This window comes from Mustelus asterias, chromosome X, assembly GCF_964213995.1.
Source record: "Mustelus asterias chromosome X, sMusAst1.hap1.1, whole genome shotgun sequence".
Taxonomy (NCBI): domain Eukaryota; kingdom Metazoa; phylum Chordata; class Chondrichthyes; order Carcharhiniformes; family Triakidae; genus Mustelus; species Mustelus asterias.
In genome coordinates, this window is record NC_135834.1 from 3,648,097 (window position 1) to 3,665,819 (window position 17,723).

The following is a 17,723-nucleotide window of genomic DNA, read 5'->3' on the forward strand; positions in this document are numbered from 1 at the left end:
ACTGTACTGCTAAATGATGAGGGGCAGCTTCAGAAACACAATAACAGAGACAATCTAATCAATTTATTCAAAAAAAAAACAACAGTTCATTACAGAATTCTCAAGTGATCAGATCGACAGGACTTCACGATTGGAAACATCTCAAACTACATATCACAGTCAGACTCTTCAGCCCCTGCAGCACTTTGCGACCTTGTTCCTCCTTTGTGCTCAGCACAATTTGGATAAAAACACAACAGGAGTGCCGTCCCAACACATGTTAAGTAGCAATTGACAATTCCCTCCAAAGTTGCTGGTTATTGTTCCCCTGCCTGGCTCTGACTGTGCAGCACTGCTCACCAGCCCATTCAGGGCGGCCCACACGTATCGATGTGTGAAACATCGCTCATGGGGAACGGATGCCGAGTGTGATTCCAGCACTCCCACCTTTGCAGGACAGACACAGAGCAGGGGAACCGTGGAATAGCGGGAAATGACAAAAGGAAGAAACGGGAAAAGTTCGGAGTACAAGTCACCTCACACCCTTTCCCCAGTGGCTGGGGAGGGTCACTGATGTCTGGGGGTCAGAATCAACAGTCAAACCCAGTTATTTGGTTCAAATTTAATCAGTCACACCACTGGCAGAAGTCCAGCCCCCAGATTAAGTGCAGTGTCGTATTCCAGAAACAAAAGTCCAGGCAGCTTTTAAAATACGCAGCACTTGATAGGAGAGCTTCAAAACAAACTTAAATAAAAAAATATCCCTGCTGCCATTATTGTAACAACAGATAATTCCGATATTCCCATCTTGAAACACTACTCAGATTAGAGGTACAACAATTGGAACAGATTCCAAGGCCACCAGCCAAACACGGCACTATGCTGAGTTTTCTGACTGAGGGAGTGGGCACAATGTGCTTGCATCAACGGCTCTCTGCAATCGGAGGGAAACCGAGGGCAGCAAACCACTCTCGGATGTTCCATTCACAGGACTTCCCAACACTGTCACCAGAGCCACCACTTTCTTGTTAATTCAATCAGCCAGCCACAGACCCAGATACTCAGCACTGCCGAGCAGAAGCATAATGAGCAGGAGCAGGAATCCAGGATTATTTACTGCCTTACTCAAGAAGGTTAAAGTTTATTTATTGATTAGTGTCACAAGTAGGCTTACATTAACACTGCAATGAAGCTACTTTGAAAATCACCTCGTCGCCACATTCCTGTTCGGGTAACACTGAGGGACAATTTAGCACGGCCAATCCACCCTAACCCACACATCTTTGGAGTGTGGGAGGAAACCGGAGCACCCGGAGGAAACCCACGCAGATACGGGGAGAACGTGCAGACTCCACACAGACAGTGACCCAAGCCGGGAATCGAACCTGGGTCCCTGGCAGTGTGAGGCAGCAGTGCTAACCACTGTGCCATCCAAAAAGGCCTCAGCCAAGGTCAGCTGAGTCATTCTCAGTCTATGCACCTCAGTATCACAGCGAGATGGCACACTGGGAGTGCTGGAAAACTCTTTATTATGTTTTCCAGAACTGAAAAACCGGATTCAAAAAGGTCAAGCGCCTTTCCCTTTAATTCCATATCAAACTTCCCCAAGTCAACCTGGCTTAGCCAGCTTGGACTCGAATTTGCGAACATTACTGGAAACATGGCTTTCAATGTGGGCCGAAGAGCCTGTTCCTGTGCTACATTGTTCTTTGAACCCTGTGGGCATCTTAGCTTCTCGCTCAGTCCAGAAACAGTTGGCAGAGTCCCAGTTCCTGAGCCCGTGTGAAATAAAAGCTGTCAACTCAACCGGAATGCATCACAATTCACACTTTCTAAAACCAAAAGCAAAACACTGGATACTGGAGAAATAAAAAAAACAGAAAAACACAACAGGCGTGCGGAGAGGGACACAAGAGTTAACGTTGTGAGTCCAACATGACTCTTGGTTGGGAGTCCTGAAGATGTCATACTGATCCCGAAACTTTAACTCTCGTTTCTGTCTCTACAGACGCTGCCTTTTTCCGGCACTCATTTTATTTTCCTTCCAGCTTTGTCCCCAGCCTGTGAGGCAATCCTTAATTTGAATACTTCAAAGGCTATAACACTGCCCTTCATTGGCAACCCTTCCCAGCGGGGAGTTGAGAAAGAGGCTGAAGCTATACTGGCGCCTGATAAAATATTTGGTATGTGGGAGGGATGGGAGCACTGTTGTGCCGAGTTCGCAGTCTGAATGTAGACCAGGAAACCGGGCCAGCAAATGTTTGGTGACACATTGAATTTTTTTAAATATACAAAATTGTTTTAATTTAAAAACGTTACAAATCGTCCTCAGCAGAACTTGCACATGTTGATCACGAGGCACTATACCATAATAAAATACACGTTTGGGATTTAAAATATATACTGAGAGCATCTGACTCTTCACATCAGTGAGGAGGTGGGGGGGGGGGGGAAGGGAATATCATTCAATGCTAGATCAGCACAATTATCTGAGATCTAAAAGGTAGTGTTAAACTAGGGCTTTCTGTAAAGCTTCTAATTAAGAATTATCATCCTAACACCCTACGATAGTTATTTAATTCACAGGAACTACTGAATTCCCCCTCAAGAAAGGTTGGCTTAGAATAGCTCTCGTGTGGTTCCCAATGGAACAGTCCTCCGAATGCCACCCAGTAAAACTAGAGCCCGGCGCCTGGACGCAGGGATGCAGAAAGGGGTTTGCTCTGGTTAGCTGTCAGTCTCGCCTCGCTCTTCGATAAGCACAGCACTGCTATTGTTTACTGTGCGTCCGCAGCTGAGATGGGGGACTCCCAGTGAGACTGCACAGTACCAGACCTAAGAGAGACAAGAGACAAAGCACAGGTCACTTCATAAAATCAATCACTTCCTTCCACAGCTCTGAATTAAAGCAGCACAGCTAGTCGCTTGCTGGATTCTTTCCTTTTTGCACGGTCGGACAATCACCCATTAAGATGAGTAATTGCCACTCCCATCTGCAGTTTTTAAAAAATTCATTTGTGGGACAAGGGCGTCGCTGGCTGGGTCAGCATTTATTGCCCATCCCTAGTTGCCCGAGGGTAGTTGAGAGTCAACCACATTGCTGTGGCTCTGTAGGCCAGACCGGGTAAGGACAGGAGATTTCCTTCCCTAAAGGACATTAGTGAACCAGATGGGTTTTTCCGACAATGGTTTCATCAGTAGATTCTTAATTCCAGATATTTTTTATTGAATTTAAATTCCACCACCTGCCGTGGTGGGATTTGAACCCAGGTCCCCAGAACATTAGCCGAGTTTCTGGCTTAATAGTCTAGTGATAATACCACTAGGCCATCACCTTCCTTTCAGAAAGGATATTCTGGACCGAACCCAGTTTGTTGGCCAGAGTAACACTTCAGGCTAATTTCTACCTGGGAGCGGTTTCTCGGGTACAGATGCTGCTGCCTTGATCAGCAGGCGACAGGGACACACAGGGACTTGCACTGCTCACAAGTGTTACTGAACAGTCATTAGTAGCAGGAAAGCCTTGCCCAGGAATCCTGATCCAATCCGCTACCTCCTGCAGCACCTTTCCAGGCACAATGCACAACAGACTGGGATTCATAGAATGATACAGCACAGGAGACCATACAGCCCACTGTATCTGTGGCAGCTCTGAAATAACTATCCAATTCATTCCACTTCCCTGCTCTTCCCCCAGTGCCCGAGACTGTTTCCCTTTCCCATTCTCTTGCTACTTGCTGCTTTAAGGTTATGATTGAATCTGCTTCACCAGCCTGTCAGGCAGTGCATTCCAGTTCACTTTTCACTGTGCAAAAGGAATGGTTTCCTTGTGTAACCTCTGATCCCTGTCAATCAGTCAGTCCATGTGGTGTAGGTATTCCCACAGTGCTGTTAGGGAGGGTGTTCCAGGAATTTGACCCAGTGACAGTGAAGGAACGGCGATATATTTCCAAGTCAGGATTGTTATTGGACATCAGTCAGTCCATGTGGTGTAGGTACACCCACAGTGCTGTTGGGAGGGAGTTCCAGGATTGTTATTGGACATCAGTCAGTCCATGTGGTGTAGGTACACCCACAGTGCTGTTAGGGAGGGAGTTCCAGGATTGTTGTTGGACATCAGTCAGTCCGTGTGGTGTAGGTACACCCACAGTGCTGTTAGGGAGGGTGTTCCAGGAATTTGACCCAGTGACAGTGAAGGAACGGCGATATATTTCCAAGTCAGGATGGTGAGTGGCTTGGAGGGGAACCTCCAGGTGGTGGAGTTCCCAGGTATCTGCTGCTCTTGTCCTTCTAGATGGTAGAGGTTGTGGGTTTGGAAGGTGCTGCCTCAGGAGCCTTGGTGAGTTCCTGCAGTGCATCTTGTAGATGGTACACACTGCTGCTACTGAGCGTCGGTGGTGGAGGGAGTGAATGTTTGTGGATGTGGTGCCAATCAAGCGGGGCTGCTTTGTCCTGGATGGTGTTGAGCTTCTTGTGTTGTTGGAGCTGCGTCCATCCAGGCAAGTGGGGAGTATTCCATCACACTCCTGACTTGTGCCTTGTAGATGGTGGACAGGGTTTGGGGAGTTAGGGGGCGTGTTACTCTCTGTAGCCTCTGACCTGCTCTGGTAGCCATAGTATTTATGTGGCTGGGTCCAGTTGAGTTTTTGGTCAATGGTAACCCCCAGAATGTTGTTAGTAGGGGATTCAGCGATGGTAACGCCATTGAGTTTCAATGGACAATGGTTAGATCCTGTCTTGTTGGAGATGGTCACTTGTGTGATGTGAATCGTACTTGTCACTTATCAGCCCAAACCCAAACGCTCTAAGGGGAAGAATCCCAACTTTTCTCATCTCTCCAGTTAACTGTAGTGCTGTATTTCTGATATCACTCCAGTAAAGCTCTTCTGCAGTCTCTCCAAGACCTTAACATGTGTTTGTGGTGCCCAGTATGGAACGCAATCGGTATAAACAGCTATAAACATTCAGCATCACTTCTTTGGTTTGAATTCTATTAATAATTAAAAGGTCACATTTGCTTTTCTTTTTAAATAGTTTTCTCAACTTGCTCCACTGTCCATCATCCCCCATGTCTCCCTGACCCTGCACCCGAGGTAAGTGTACATCAGTGAATCCATATCCACTCTCCTCATTCCTTCTATTAAATATATCACTTCACCCTCCTGTGTCCGTCTCAACTGCCAGGCATCTGCCCATTTCACCATTCTGCCAATGTCCTCCTGAAGTTTGTTACTGTCCCCCTCACTATTTACCATCTGCAAACTTTGAAATCACGTCCGGTGTATCCAGCTGAAGCTGGATTTTAGCATTGCACCGAGCAGAGCATGGAGCCACTGACTTTGTACTCGATCGCAGACGAATCTGTGCCAGGACTTACCAGATACACGACAAAGCTCAAGTATGCGAGTGAGATGACCACTGCAACCAGGTAAAGTGCCACATGCCCCAGGCTTGACACATACACGATCACAAAGTACATATTAATGGCACAGATGATAAAAACAATGATTCCGCCGGCAATCTTCCAAACTCTGAGGGGAAGAAGAATACAAATGCTAATTATGTTCAAGACCGCATCACTGGAACCGCGCAATCTCAGGCAGACTAACTTCATATCGAAATGGTTTGACCCAAGTTGACGTGCGTCAGTGAAGATTGAACTACGTGGCCTCGGGGGCTGTGGGGCCTCGGGGGCGACTCCTCTCCTTAACCTGAACCCCAAATCCCCCTGTTTTGACCCATCCAAAGTCTAATTCCACATACTGTTTTGCCAAAATGTCTCCACCTCGCATTTCCATGCAAGACTTTTTTTTTCCCATTCTATCATCTTATTTATGTCATAGAAACCCTACAGTGCAGAAGGAGGCCATTTGGCCCATCGAGCCTGCACCGACCACAATCCCACCCAGGCCCTACCCCCACATGACCTCGCAATTTCCGCTGGTCCTGACATTTCGTCGCTCTGCCTATTTCCGTATCAGCTGCTAATTTTGCCCCCCACTCCCTCCAGTTCAATATCCAAATCATCAGAGTGGCCAGGGAACCATCGTGATCCCAGACAGACTCCCGTGGGTCACTGCTGTTCCCAATCGCTGAGAAAAATCACCCTCGACTCCCCTCCCCTCCCCTTTCTAAACAGTTCCAGACAGATTTTCTCCCCTACTGCTCATGCAACCGAGACGCTGTAGTCACTCCATACTCTCTGAAGTGAATTCAGCACACCGTGACCCTGGCTGAGACTAGCCTGAATTTCTTTGGTCGAAGCTGTATCGTTCTGTGCAGTGGGAGATATCGTCCTTCTCAAGGTGAGCTCGGTATCCTGTGGGAGATTTCCACCCATCTCCATCACCTCTGTCTGGTCAATGCTGATCAGGAGACGGTATTTCTGCTTCACTGGGTCAAACGAATCGAGCTACCAACTCGGGTAGCTCCTCCACTGGGGCAGCGAGCAGAATAAATATCACCAGCAAACCGAAGGTTCAAAACTCACTGCCCACCATGCAGCATCCTACCTGTGTATCCATCAAATAACTCATAACTATTTCTGCTAGGATAGAATAGAATCCCTACAGTGCAGAGGGGGCCATTCGGCCCACCGAGCCTGCACTGACCCACCTTTTTATCTTACCCAGGCCCTATCCCCATAACCCCACGTATTTAAGAACACAAGAACTAGGAGCAGGAGTAGGCCATCTGGCCCCTCGAGCCTGCTCCGCCATTCAATAAGATCATGGCTGATCTTTTTGTGGACTCAGCTCCACTTACCCGCCCGCTCACCATAACCCTCAATTCCTTTACTGTTCAAAAGTTTATCTATCCTTGCCTTAAAAACATTCAATGAGGGAGCCTCAACTGCTTCACTGGGCAGGGAATTCCACAGATTCACAACCCTTTGCATGAAGAAGTTCCTCCTCAACTCAGTCCTAAATCTGCTTCCCCTTATTTTGAGGCTATGCCCCCTAGTTCTAGTTTCACCCACCAGTGGAAACAACTTCCCTGCTTCTATCTTATCTATTCCCTTCATTATCTTATATGTTTCTATAAGATCTCCCCTCATTCTTCTGAATTCCAGTGAGTATAGTCGCAGTCTACTCAGTCTCTCCTCATAAGCCAACCCTCTCAACTCTGGAATCAACCGAGTGAATCTCCTCTGCACCCCCTCCAGTGCCAGTATATCCTTTCTCAAGTAAGGAGACCAAAACTGTACACAGTACCCCAGGTGTGGCCTCACCAGCACCTTATTCAGCTGCAACATAATCTCACTGTTTTTAAACTCCATCCCTGCAGCAATAAAGGACAAAATTCCATTTGCCTTCTTAATTACCTGCTGCACCTGCAAACAAACTCCTTGAGATTCCTGGAATTCCATCCCCAATATTCTATTTACTCCCTCCCTGCGTCAGAGGGTAATTAAAATCTCCCCTAGCAACAATCTGGTTATTTCCTTACTCTGTTTACAGATTTCCTCTTCCCTTTCCCTTCCACAATCCCATTAATTTAACAGTCACCTTTTGTCACTAACCTCAAATCATATCAACTCTGTTTGAATCTGTGGTGTACACCAATCCTCTCTGTTCACCAACAACGTCACCCATCTCCCTCTGGATCTTTTGTCAATAATTTTAAATTTAGGACCTCTAGTTACTCCACAAAGGGAATAATTTAATCAATTGAAACCTCTTGCCTTGAAAACCTTTGTTAGGTCACTTCTCAATCACAGGAGCCATTCGGCCCATCATGTCTACACGAGTTCTCTGAATGAGCAATACACCTAGTGGCATTCCCCAACTTGCCCCGAAACACCGCACATTCTTCCTTTTCAAATAATGAACCAATTCTCTTTTGAAAGACTTGGTTAAAATTATCTCCACCACACTCTCAGACAGTACATTCCAGATCCTAACCACTCACTGTGTGAATCTGTCTCCACCACACTCTCAGACAGTACATTCCAGATCCTAACCACTCGCTGTGTGAATCTGTCTCCACCACACTCTCAGACAGTACATTCCAGATCCTAACCACTCGCTGTGTGAATCTGTCTCCACCACTCTCAGACAGTACATTCCAGATCCTAACCACTCGCTGTGTGAATCTGTCTCCACCACACTCTCAGACAGTGCATTCCAGATCCTAACCACTCGCTGTGTGAATCTGTCTCCACCACTCTCAGACAGTACATTCCAGATCCTAACCACTCGCTGTGTGAATCTGTCTCCACCACACTCTCAGACAGTACATTCCAGATCCTAACCGCTCGCTGTGTGAATCTGTCTCCACCACACTCTCAGACAGTACATTCCAGATCCTAACCACTCGCTGCATTTGAAAGGTTTCTTGTGTCTCCAAGTGCTTCTTTTACCAATCACCTTAAACCTTGTCCCTCTGATTCTTGGTCCTTCCACCTATAGGAAAAGTTTCTCTCTTTCTACTCTGTCCAGCCCCCTCATGATTTTGAACATCTCTATCAAATCTCCTCCTGACCTTCCCTTCTCCAAGGAGAACAGTCCCAACTTCTCCAATCTCCCCACATCACTGAATTCCTCATCCCTGGAATCATTCTCCTGAATCAATTCTGCACTCTCTCGAAACCCTTCACATCCTTCCTATAGTGTGGTGCCCAGAACTGTACACAATACTCCAGCTGAGGTCTAACTAGTATCTTGTATAAGTTCAGCATAACCCTCTTGCTCTTGTACTCTATGCCCCTATTAATAAAGCCCAGAATACTATCTGCTTTATTAACTGCTCTCTCCACCTGTCCTGCCACCTTCAATGACTTATGCACATCAAGGTGCTTCTTCAACTGATTATCTAATTGCCCCTGGAGAAGGTGGTGGTGAGCTGCCTTCTTGAACCCTGAGGTGTAGGTACACCCACAGTGCTGTTAGGGAGGTAGTTCCAGGATTGTTATTGGATATCAGTCAGTCCATGTGGTGTAGGTATACCCACAGTGCTGTTAGGGAGGGAATGGTAGCATTAGACAGGACAATAACCCCTGGGCCATCCTGAGTAATTTCCTACAAGAGGGTATCTGAGGCTGGAATTGAACGGAGGGGCTTGGAAACGATACCAGGCTTGAAACTAACCAAGAGATTCAGGGAAGGGTGTGGACTGTTTGGAGTGGGAGGGTTTGAGACGTAAAACAGCAGGTACCTGGGAGTGAGATACAGGCTAGGGTCTCATCAAGGGGTCGGTGTGGGAAGGACGGTTAGGGTCTGATAAAGGGGTTTGGAGGGTACATAAAATAACAGCTAACCAGGAGTGGGTTACAGTTGGAATCTAATCTACGATTTTATGTGCAGAGTAACAGATGCATCAACTGTGCCATTCTATATTTGAATTATAAGGCAGAGACAAAAGGAAAATAATGAGTATTTTGGGATACTTACAGGCCATTGGCGAAGTCGTGCATTACTGAGCTCATACTTGTAAACGTCAATATCGGGATCAATGCAAATGGCAGCTGCAGAGTTGAAAGGTCAGCACCGTAAATAAACCAGGATTATTCAGATACAACCATCATGGACAAGCCCACATCTTTCTAAAATTTAAATAACATTCACAAACAATATTTCAAAAAAACCCAAAGATTAATATTCCATATTGACTGGAAAGCACGATGTTGCGAGTTCCACCTTTTCTCTGACTCCCTCAATAATCTTCTGGTACAAGCACTTCTGTTCACCAAACAGACTTGCATCATTCCAATGTATCTTCTTTCTGCGAATATTTGTTTCCATTCGAGTCGAATCCTCAAATCTTTACCGTTTTAGTCGAATGAACATTATCCCACAAGGAATGATGGCTTATTCAATATTCCACGTATTTGCCTTTGTATAGAATTTCCATTTGACAACTATCCCATATCTACTGCTTCCATAACAGTGAGTGTTTCCGCAGCTGAAGTACTTTAAACAACCCCACTTCCTTAGCCGGGAAGGCGAAGGACAATATTTTGTATTTTCATCAACCACAAATAACAAATGGGTGACACGGTGGTTAGCACTGCTGCCTCACAGCGCCAGGGGCCCGGGTTCAATTCCTGGTTTGGGTTGTTAGAATGTAACCGGTGACAACTTTGTATTGGATGTAATGTGACCAATGGGAACAAGATGTAAGGGTCAGCTGACCCAGTAAACCATGGAACCAATTACAGATTGATGTAATAGTCAGCTGACCAGCTGATTCACTATAAATAAGGAACTATGTAGAATTGTGGGAGCTTGGAGTGGCCCAGGGCGAGGCCCCAAGTTTAGAGTAATGAAGTTTCTTTATTTAACCCTTTCTTTGATTTATAAGTTGGAGTGAGTTTTGTTGTATTTTCATTAGCTGCATTTTGAAGAGTTCCTTCTGAAGAAACACGGGTCACTGTCTGCGCAGAGTCTGCACATTCTCCCCGTGTCTGCGTGGGTTTCCTCCGGGTGCTCCGGTTTTCTCCCACACTCCGAAAGACGTGCGGGTTAGGTGGATTGGCCATGCTAAATTGTCCTTCAGTGGACCCGAACAGGAGTGTGGCGATTAGGGGATTTTCACAGTAACTTCATTGCAGTGTTAATGTAAGCCTACTTGTGACTCTGATAAATACATTTTCCGATGTGACATCAGCATTTTATGATGGCCTGATTAACTGGGATAGGAGTAACACTCTCCAAGTAGGATTGTTGATTCAAAGATACCCCAGCCCGATTCTAGTCAACGTCTAAAGTAATATATTTAAAAGTTCCCTGGAGCCTGACTTCCAATCTTAAATTCCACTTGAATCATTGAATCCCTACAGTGCAGAAGGAGGTATTCGGCCCATTAGTCTGCACCAACTACAATCCAACCCGGCCCTATCCCCGTAGCCCCACGCATTTACCCTGCTAGTCCACCTGACACTAAGGGGCAATTTAGCATGGCCAATCCACCTAATCTGCACATCTTTGGGCTATGGGAGGAAACTGGAGCACCTGGAGGAAACCCACGCAGACACAGGGAGAACGTGCAGACTCCACACAGACAGTGACCCAAGCCGGGAATTGAACCCAGGTCCCTGACACTGAGGCAGCAGTGCTAACCACTGTGCCACCCTATCATATTGATAACACATTTCTTAAATTCCACTGTACCACCGCAGAAGAAATCATCAACATGCATCATGAGGATCTTAGAATTTTACTGCACTGAAGGAGGCCATTCAGTTCACTGTGTCTGTACTAGCTCCCGTAAGAGCTATCCAGCTTGTCCCATTCTCCAGCCCGATCTCAGTGGCTTATTTCAGATGCCTGAAATCTTCCCTTCTTGATACCGATAAAACATTGCAGGATGTGTTTTCAGTTGCACACAGCCTGCTTTCAGTAAAACAGATCTCATTGATAATTACCAGACCCTTGAGGCATCATTCAGGCCATACAGTTCAGTTTTAGTTTCCCTCCGGTCTCGCTTGCCTCTTTAGATGGTTTCAGAAACACCTCAGACGTTTTACAGCCTGCAGAGACACAGCTTTGATGTCAATTCATCTACACTCCCACAAATACCTAGCCAAAACAAGAGTGAAGAAGCATTTCACAATTATTTTCCCGCTGTGGGCAAGACCACTCCAACATCTATATACCTCATCACTCTTCAAAACCTCAAGAAGCTAGCGTCACTTTCACTTTGAGTCCCACCTGTATGGATCTTTTCCACACAAATCTATGTGACAAAGCTGGCTGTCCCGCTATCTAATACATTAGAATAAAGTCCAGAGTCCTTCCAACCATCTGATTCCTTTTGTTTTGCCTCCGATTAGTTTACTCTCTAGTTTATTGGTAATCACCAAAACTTAAATCATAGAATCCCTACAGTGCAGAAGGAGGCCATTCGGCCCATCGAGTCTGCACTGACCACAATCACACCCAGGCCCGATCCCTGTAACCCCACATATTTACCCTGCTAATCCCCCTGACACTAGGGTCAATTTAGCATGGCCAATCCACCCAACCTGCACATCTTTGGAGTGTGGGAGGAAACCGGAGCACCCGGAGGAAACCCATGCAGACACGGGGAGAACGTGCAGACTCCACACAGACAGTGACCCAAGCCGGGAATCGAACCCGGGTCCCTGGCAGTGTGAGGCAGCACTGCTAACCACTGTACCACCGCACTTTGATGTCTTAATGTCTCAGTAAGCACACACAACTCTTTTAACTCTTCCCTCTCCACCGTCAAAGGCCACTCCTTCCAATGGCGATTGTCAATTTATACAATTTCTTCTTGCTCGCAATGGGGGGAGACCAAACACAGACTGGGTGACCACTTTGCGGAACAGTTCAATTCAGTCCGTAAGCATGACCCCCCGCCTCCTAGCTCCCAGTTGTCGGATATTTGAATTCTCCACATTGCTCTCGTACTGGCACATGTGTCCGGGCCCGCTGCATGGTTCGAATGAAGCTCAAGGAACTGCACTTCATGTTTCAATTAGGCACCCAATACGGAGGTTGGTAAACGGTTTCAGATAGCAATCTCTGCCCTAATTCAATTTCCTTTTCCTGGTTTGGGTTCGCTCTCATTTATCCTGCTAAGTTTGCTTTTGGACGAAGCTGTTCATCACTTTGCCATTCACACCTCCTCAAAAATTATCCCTTGCTCCATTACCAGTCCCTTTTCTCAATGAATCTCTCCCAGCCTATCATTTTGTTCTTTTTCCACCCTCTCCCCTTTCATTTGCTAAAAGTCGATCAGATCTCTTACTTTTCCACATTCTAACGAATGTAGGAGGATGAGGGGTGATCTTATTGAGGTGTATAAAATCATGAGGGGTGCAGATAGGATGAATGCACAGTCTTTTTCCCAGTGAAGGGGAATTGAAAACTAGAGGGCATAGGTTTAAGGTGAGAGGGGAAAATCTTTTTAAAAATTCATTCATGGGACATGGGCGTCATTCACTGGCCAGCACTTATTGCCCATCCCTAGTTGCCCTTGGAGAGTCAACCACATTGCTGTGGCTCTGGAGTCACATGTAGGCCAGACCGGGTAAGGATGGCAGATTTCCTTCCCTAAAGGACATTAGTGAACCAGATCGGTTTTTCCGACAATGGGTTTCATGGTCATCAGTAGATTCTTAATTCCTGATACTTTTTATTGAATTCAAATTCCACCATCTGCCGTGGTGGGATTCGAACCCGGGTCCCCAGAACATTAGCTGAGTTTCTGGATTAATAGTCTAGCGATAATACCACTAGGCCATCGCCTCCCCCCAGGGACCCGAGGGGCAACCTCTTCACGCAGAGGGTGGTGCGTGTGTGGAATGAGCTGCCAGAGAAAGTGGTTGAGGCAGGTACAATAGCAACATTTAAAAAGCATTGGGATAAGTACATGGGTGGGGAAGGATAAGAGGGATATGGGCCAAACGCGGGCAATTGGGACTAGCTGGGAGGGCACCATGGTCGGCATGGACCGGCTGGGCTGAAGGGCCTGTTTCCATGCTATGTTGCTCTATGAGTCATCAACTGGAAACAGTTACTCTTGCTTCTCTCTACAGACGCTATTCACGGAGGCTTGTGTTCTGAAAGGGAGTGAAGTGGCAGAGGATATCAAACAAAAAAGATCCCAGCCGCCTTATTTTCCCCGAGAAAGAGCCTGCACTGTAATATCAATAATAAAGTAACAAAAAGAATGCAAATCCTGAACTCCTCATCGAATCCAACGCGAGGAATTTTAGAAGCAGAACACCTTAATTAGACCCACACTGTTCTTAATCCCACCTCCTCAATTTGCTCGATAGACGTTTATTAGATTGTCTCTTGAATTTGTACTTTAGATTCACGTCCCATCAGGTGATGCTGCTCAAGTGTTAGAGAGCAGATCAGAAACTCCAAAGAAGTTAGCCGAGGCTCTAACCGTTTCGGATTTGGGCATCATGGTGAGAATAAGGTGTTTCACTCCAGGTCTGATTCTATTGACCCACTAGGAAGCTTTTACTAAAACAAACTCTATTTAACGGTTAGAATATAACAGAAAGAATTAACATAACTTTTACCAATTAAAATACTTAAACACGACAAGGTATAATTCTTCACAGATATCTCTATAGTTCCAATTTAAGCAATATCCCCACAGACATACATACATTCTTCTTCAGAACCAATTAGCACTAAAAACAGATATGCTTACGTGGATACCAGATTTCCAGCCTTTTAACCCCTCTGGACAGATACAGAAAGACACCTACCTTGTTTTTGGTTTATTTATCAGTGACACAAGTAGGCTTATATTAACACTACAATGAAGTTACTGTGAAAATCCCCTAGTCGCCACACTCGGGTGCCTATTCGGCTACACTGAGGGAGAATTTAGCATGGCCAATGCACCTAACCTGCACATCTTTGGAGTGTGGGAGGAAACCGGAGCACCCGGAGGAAACCCACGCAGACACGGGGAGAATGTGCAGACTCCACACAGACAGTGACCCGAGCCGGGAATTGAAGCCGGGTCCCTGGCGCTGCGAGGCAGCTGTGCTAACCACTGTGCCACCGTGCCACCCACCTTCGGACTCCCATTCAGCAGTCTCCAGAGAAAGATCTGCCTTCAAGCAGCAGAATGTCAAGAGAAGAGACCTATTTTATGAGAGGTCCAGTCTCTAATCGCCAAAGAAAGAACAAGAGACAGCCAGAGAGCTATTTCCTCTTTCTGCAACTGCCAAACACCAACTGAACTTCTGTCTGTGTCAGTCTAAGTCCTGCCCAGTCACATGACCTCGTCAACCAAACGAATCAAATCCCATTAAAAAAAAACCAGGGGAAAACACCAAAATAAGGGAGCACCCGGAGGAAACCCATGCAGACATGGGGAGAATGTGCAGACTCCACAGTGACCCAAGCCGGGAATTGAACCCGGGTCCCTGGCGCTGAGGCACAGCAGTGCTAACCCCTGTGCTGTCCTGTATTTCAAATGACAGTACAAGATTGGGTTGTTGAAGGTGAATCCTCTCACCTGCATGCTTTGAAGAACGTTTAGGAAGTCATTCATCCCCGTCAGATGATCTACATCTTGAAACAGTGCAACCAGCAATGTTGGGGTGATAGCAATGGATCGCGTGAAGACAACACGAGCAAAGCGGGACCACTTCAAGTTCAGGAAGCCCTTTAAATAAAATGTTTCTGAGTAATTCATTCAAAGATTAACATCTGTACAATTCAAACCAGCAAGTCCCATCAAACACTCCCAGGACAGGTACAGCACGGGGTTAGATACAGAGTAAAGCTCCTTCTACACTGTCCCCATCAAACACTCCCAGGACAGGTACAGCACGGGGTTAGATACAGAGTAAAGTTCCCTCTACACTGTCCCCATCAAACACTCCCAGGACAGGTACAGCACGGGGTTAGATACAGAGTTAAGCTCCCTCTACACTGTCCCCATCAAACACTCCCAGGACAGGGACAGCACGGGGTTAGATACAGGGTAAAGATCCCTCTACACTGTCCCCCATCAAACACTCCCAGGACAGGTACAGCACGGGGTTAGATACAGAGTAAAGCTCCCTCTACACTGTCCCCCATCAAACACTCCCAGGACAGGTACAGCGCGGGGTTAGATACTGAGTAAAGCTCCCTCTACACTGTCCCCCATCAAACACTCCCAGGACAGGTACAGCACGGGGTTAGATACAGAGTAAAGCTCCCTCTACACTGTCCCCATCAAACACTCCCAGGACAGGTACAGCACGGGGTTAGATACAGAGTAAAGCTCCCTCTACACTGTCCCCCATCAAACACTCCCAGGACAGGTACAGCACGGGGTTAGATACAGAGTAAAGCTCCCTCTACACTGTCCCCATCAAACACTCCCAGGACAGGTACAGCACGGGGTTAGATACAGAGTAAAGCTCCCTCTACACTGTCCCCCATCAAACACTCCCAGGACAGGTACAGCACGGGGTTAGATACAGAGTAAAGCTCCCTCTACACTGTCATCATCAAACACTCCCAGGACAGGTACAGCACGGGGTTAGATACAGAGTAAAGCTCCCTCTACACTGTCCCCATCAAACACTCCCAGGACAGGTACAGCACGGGGTTAGATACAGAGTAAAGCTCCCTCTACACTGTCCCCATCAAACACTCCCAGGACAGATACAGCACGGGGTTAGATACAGAGTAAAGTTCCCTCTACACTGTCCCCATCAAACACTCCCAGGACAGGTACAGCACGGGGTTAGATACAGAGTAAAGTTCCCTCTACACTGTCCCCATCAAACACTCCCAGGACAGGTACAGCACGGGGTTAGATACAGAGTAAAGCTCCCTCTACACTGTCCCCATCAAACACTCCCAGGACAGGTATGGAGTTAAGTTCTCTCAACCTCACCACAAAAATGTATGTGAACCTGAACGTCAGAAGAATTTAACATTCCCGCTTTCCGATCCGCAACATGGACTGTGGTAATTTTGTACTTTGTTTCCTGTACATGTTTACCTGAGACAGCCTCCAACTCATTTCACAGGGAACCCTTTCAGCCCAGCAGACTATCTGACTGTACATGCTGTATGCAAACCCCAGTGAAGGGAAGGTCTGACAGGGACAGGACTGGCAGAGTTGTAAATTAGTGACAGAATTAAACACTCAGCAATATTAGACTGTCCGGCAAGATTTGCATTCTTTCGAAGTCCATTCTCATGGTAGTATCCTCCCTGTTATTGCCTCTCAGAGATGTCCCACAGTCCTTTGCATCAAATTCATTACTTTGAAGTAATATTCTCTCCCCACAGATGCTGTCAGACCTGCTGAGGATTTCCAGCATTTTCTGTTTTTGTTCCACATTCCAGCACCCGCAGTATTTTACCTTTATCACATCCCTCAGCCCAGGAGATAGTCAGTGAGCTCGATCACAACACGTTGCTCAAGGCACCAACAGATCTGGAAAAAAAAACCCTCAAAGGCAGCAACACAAGGGAGACTCACATAAACTGAAATTCTAGTGTAAACTTTACCTCCATGACAAACTGTCCTGAGTATGTTCCTGTCATGGTTGAACTTTGACCTGCCGCCAGGATGCCAATGGCCCAGATGTAGAGGGCAGCAGCACCAAAGTAACAGCCCAGCACAACGCCCTGAGAGAAAGACAGCAGGAGGGTTAGCGGACACGAGTGTACTGTTACTGACTGCTCGATATAACAATGTTATTCACTGGATGGTGGGGAGAAACGTCGGGATCTTAGAACAATATTACATTCCTGCCTCGAACGCACAGCAATCAGTGCAACGTCATCAAACAATAGAGGGGCAGAGAGACAGAGAGAGAGAGGGAGGGAGGGGGAGAGAGAGAGAGAGAGAGAGAGAGAGGGAGGGAGGGGGAGAGAGAGAGAGAGAGAGAGAGAGAGGGAGGGAGGGGGAGAGAGAGAGAGAGAGAGAGAGGGAGGGAGGGGCAGAGAGAGACAGAGAGAGAGAGGGAGGGAGGGGCAGAGAGACAGAGAGAGGGAGGGGGAGAGAGAGAGAGAGAGAGAGAGAGAGAGGGAGGGAGGGGCAGAGAGAGACAGAGAGAGAGAGGGAGGGAGGGGTAGAGAGACAGAGAGAGAGAGGGAGAGAGGGGCAGAGAGACAGAGAGAGAGAGAGGGAGGGAGGGGCAGAGAGAGAGAGAGAGGGAGAGAGGGGCAGAGAGACAGATAGAGAGAGGGAGGGAGGGGCAGAGAGACAGAGAGAGGGAGGGGGAGAGACAGAGAGAGAGAGGGAGGGAGGGGCAGAGAGAGAGGGAGGGAGGGGCAGAGAGAGAGGGAGGGAGG

At 47.0% G+C, this 17,723-nt stretch overlaps 1 protein-coding gene across 4 annotated transcripts in view; it reads right to left on the minus strand.

The window, feature by feature from the left end:
• Positions 1-43: 43 nt before the first annotated feature.
• LOC144481888 (natural resistance-associated macrophage protein 2-like) overlaps positions 44-17,723 on the minus strand; it is a 113,810-nt gene continuing 96,130 nt past the window's right edge. For all 4 annotated transcript variants that reach the window (XM_078201047.1, XM_078201048.1, XM_078201046.1 and 1 more), the window contains 5 exons: positions 16,935-17,054; positions 14,935-15,084; positions 9,372-9,445; positions 5,357-5,510; positions 44-2,814 (listed from right to left, as the gene is read on the minus strand). In XM_078201047.1, coding sequence (XP_078057173.1) covers positions 2,707-2,814; positions 5,357-5,510; positions 9,372-9,445; positions 14,935-15,084; positions 16,935-17,054 — 606 coding nt within the window. In that variant the 3' untranslated portion in view covers positions 44-2,706. The remainder of the gene's footprint in view (positions 2,815-5,356; positions 5,511-9,371; positions 9,446-14,934; positions 15,085-16,934; positions 17,055-17,723) is intronic.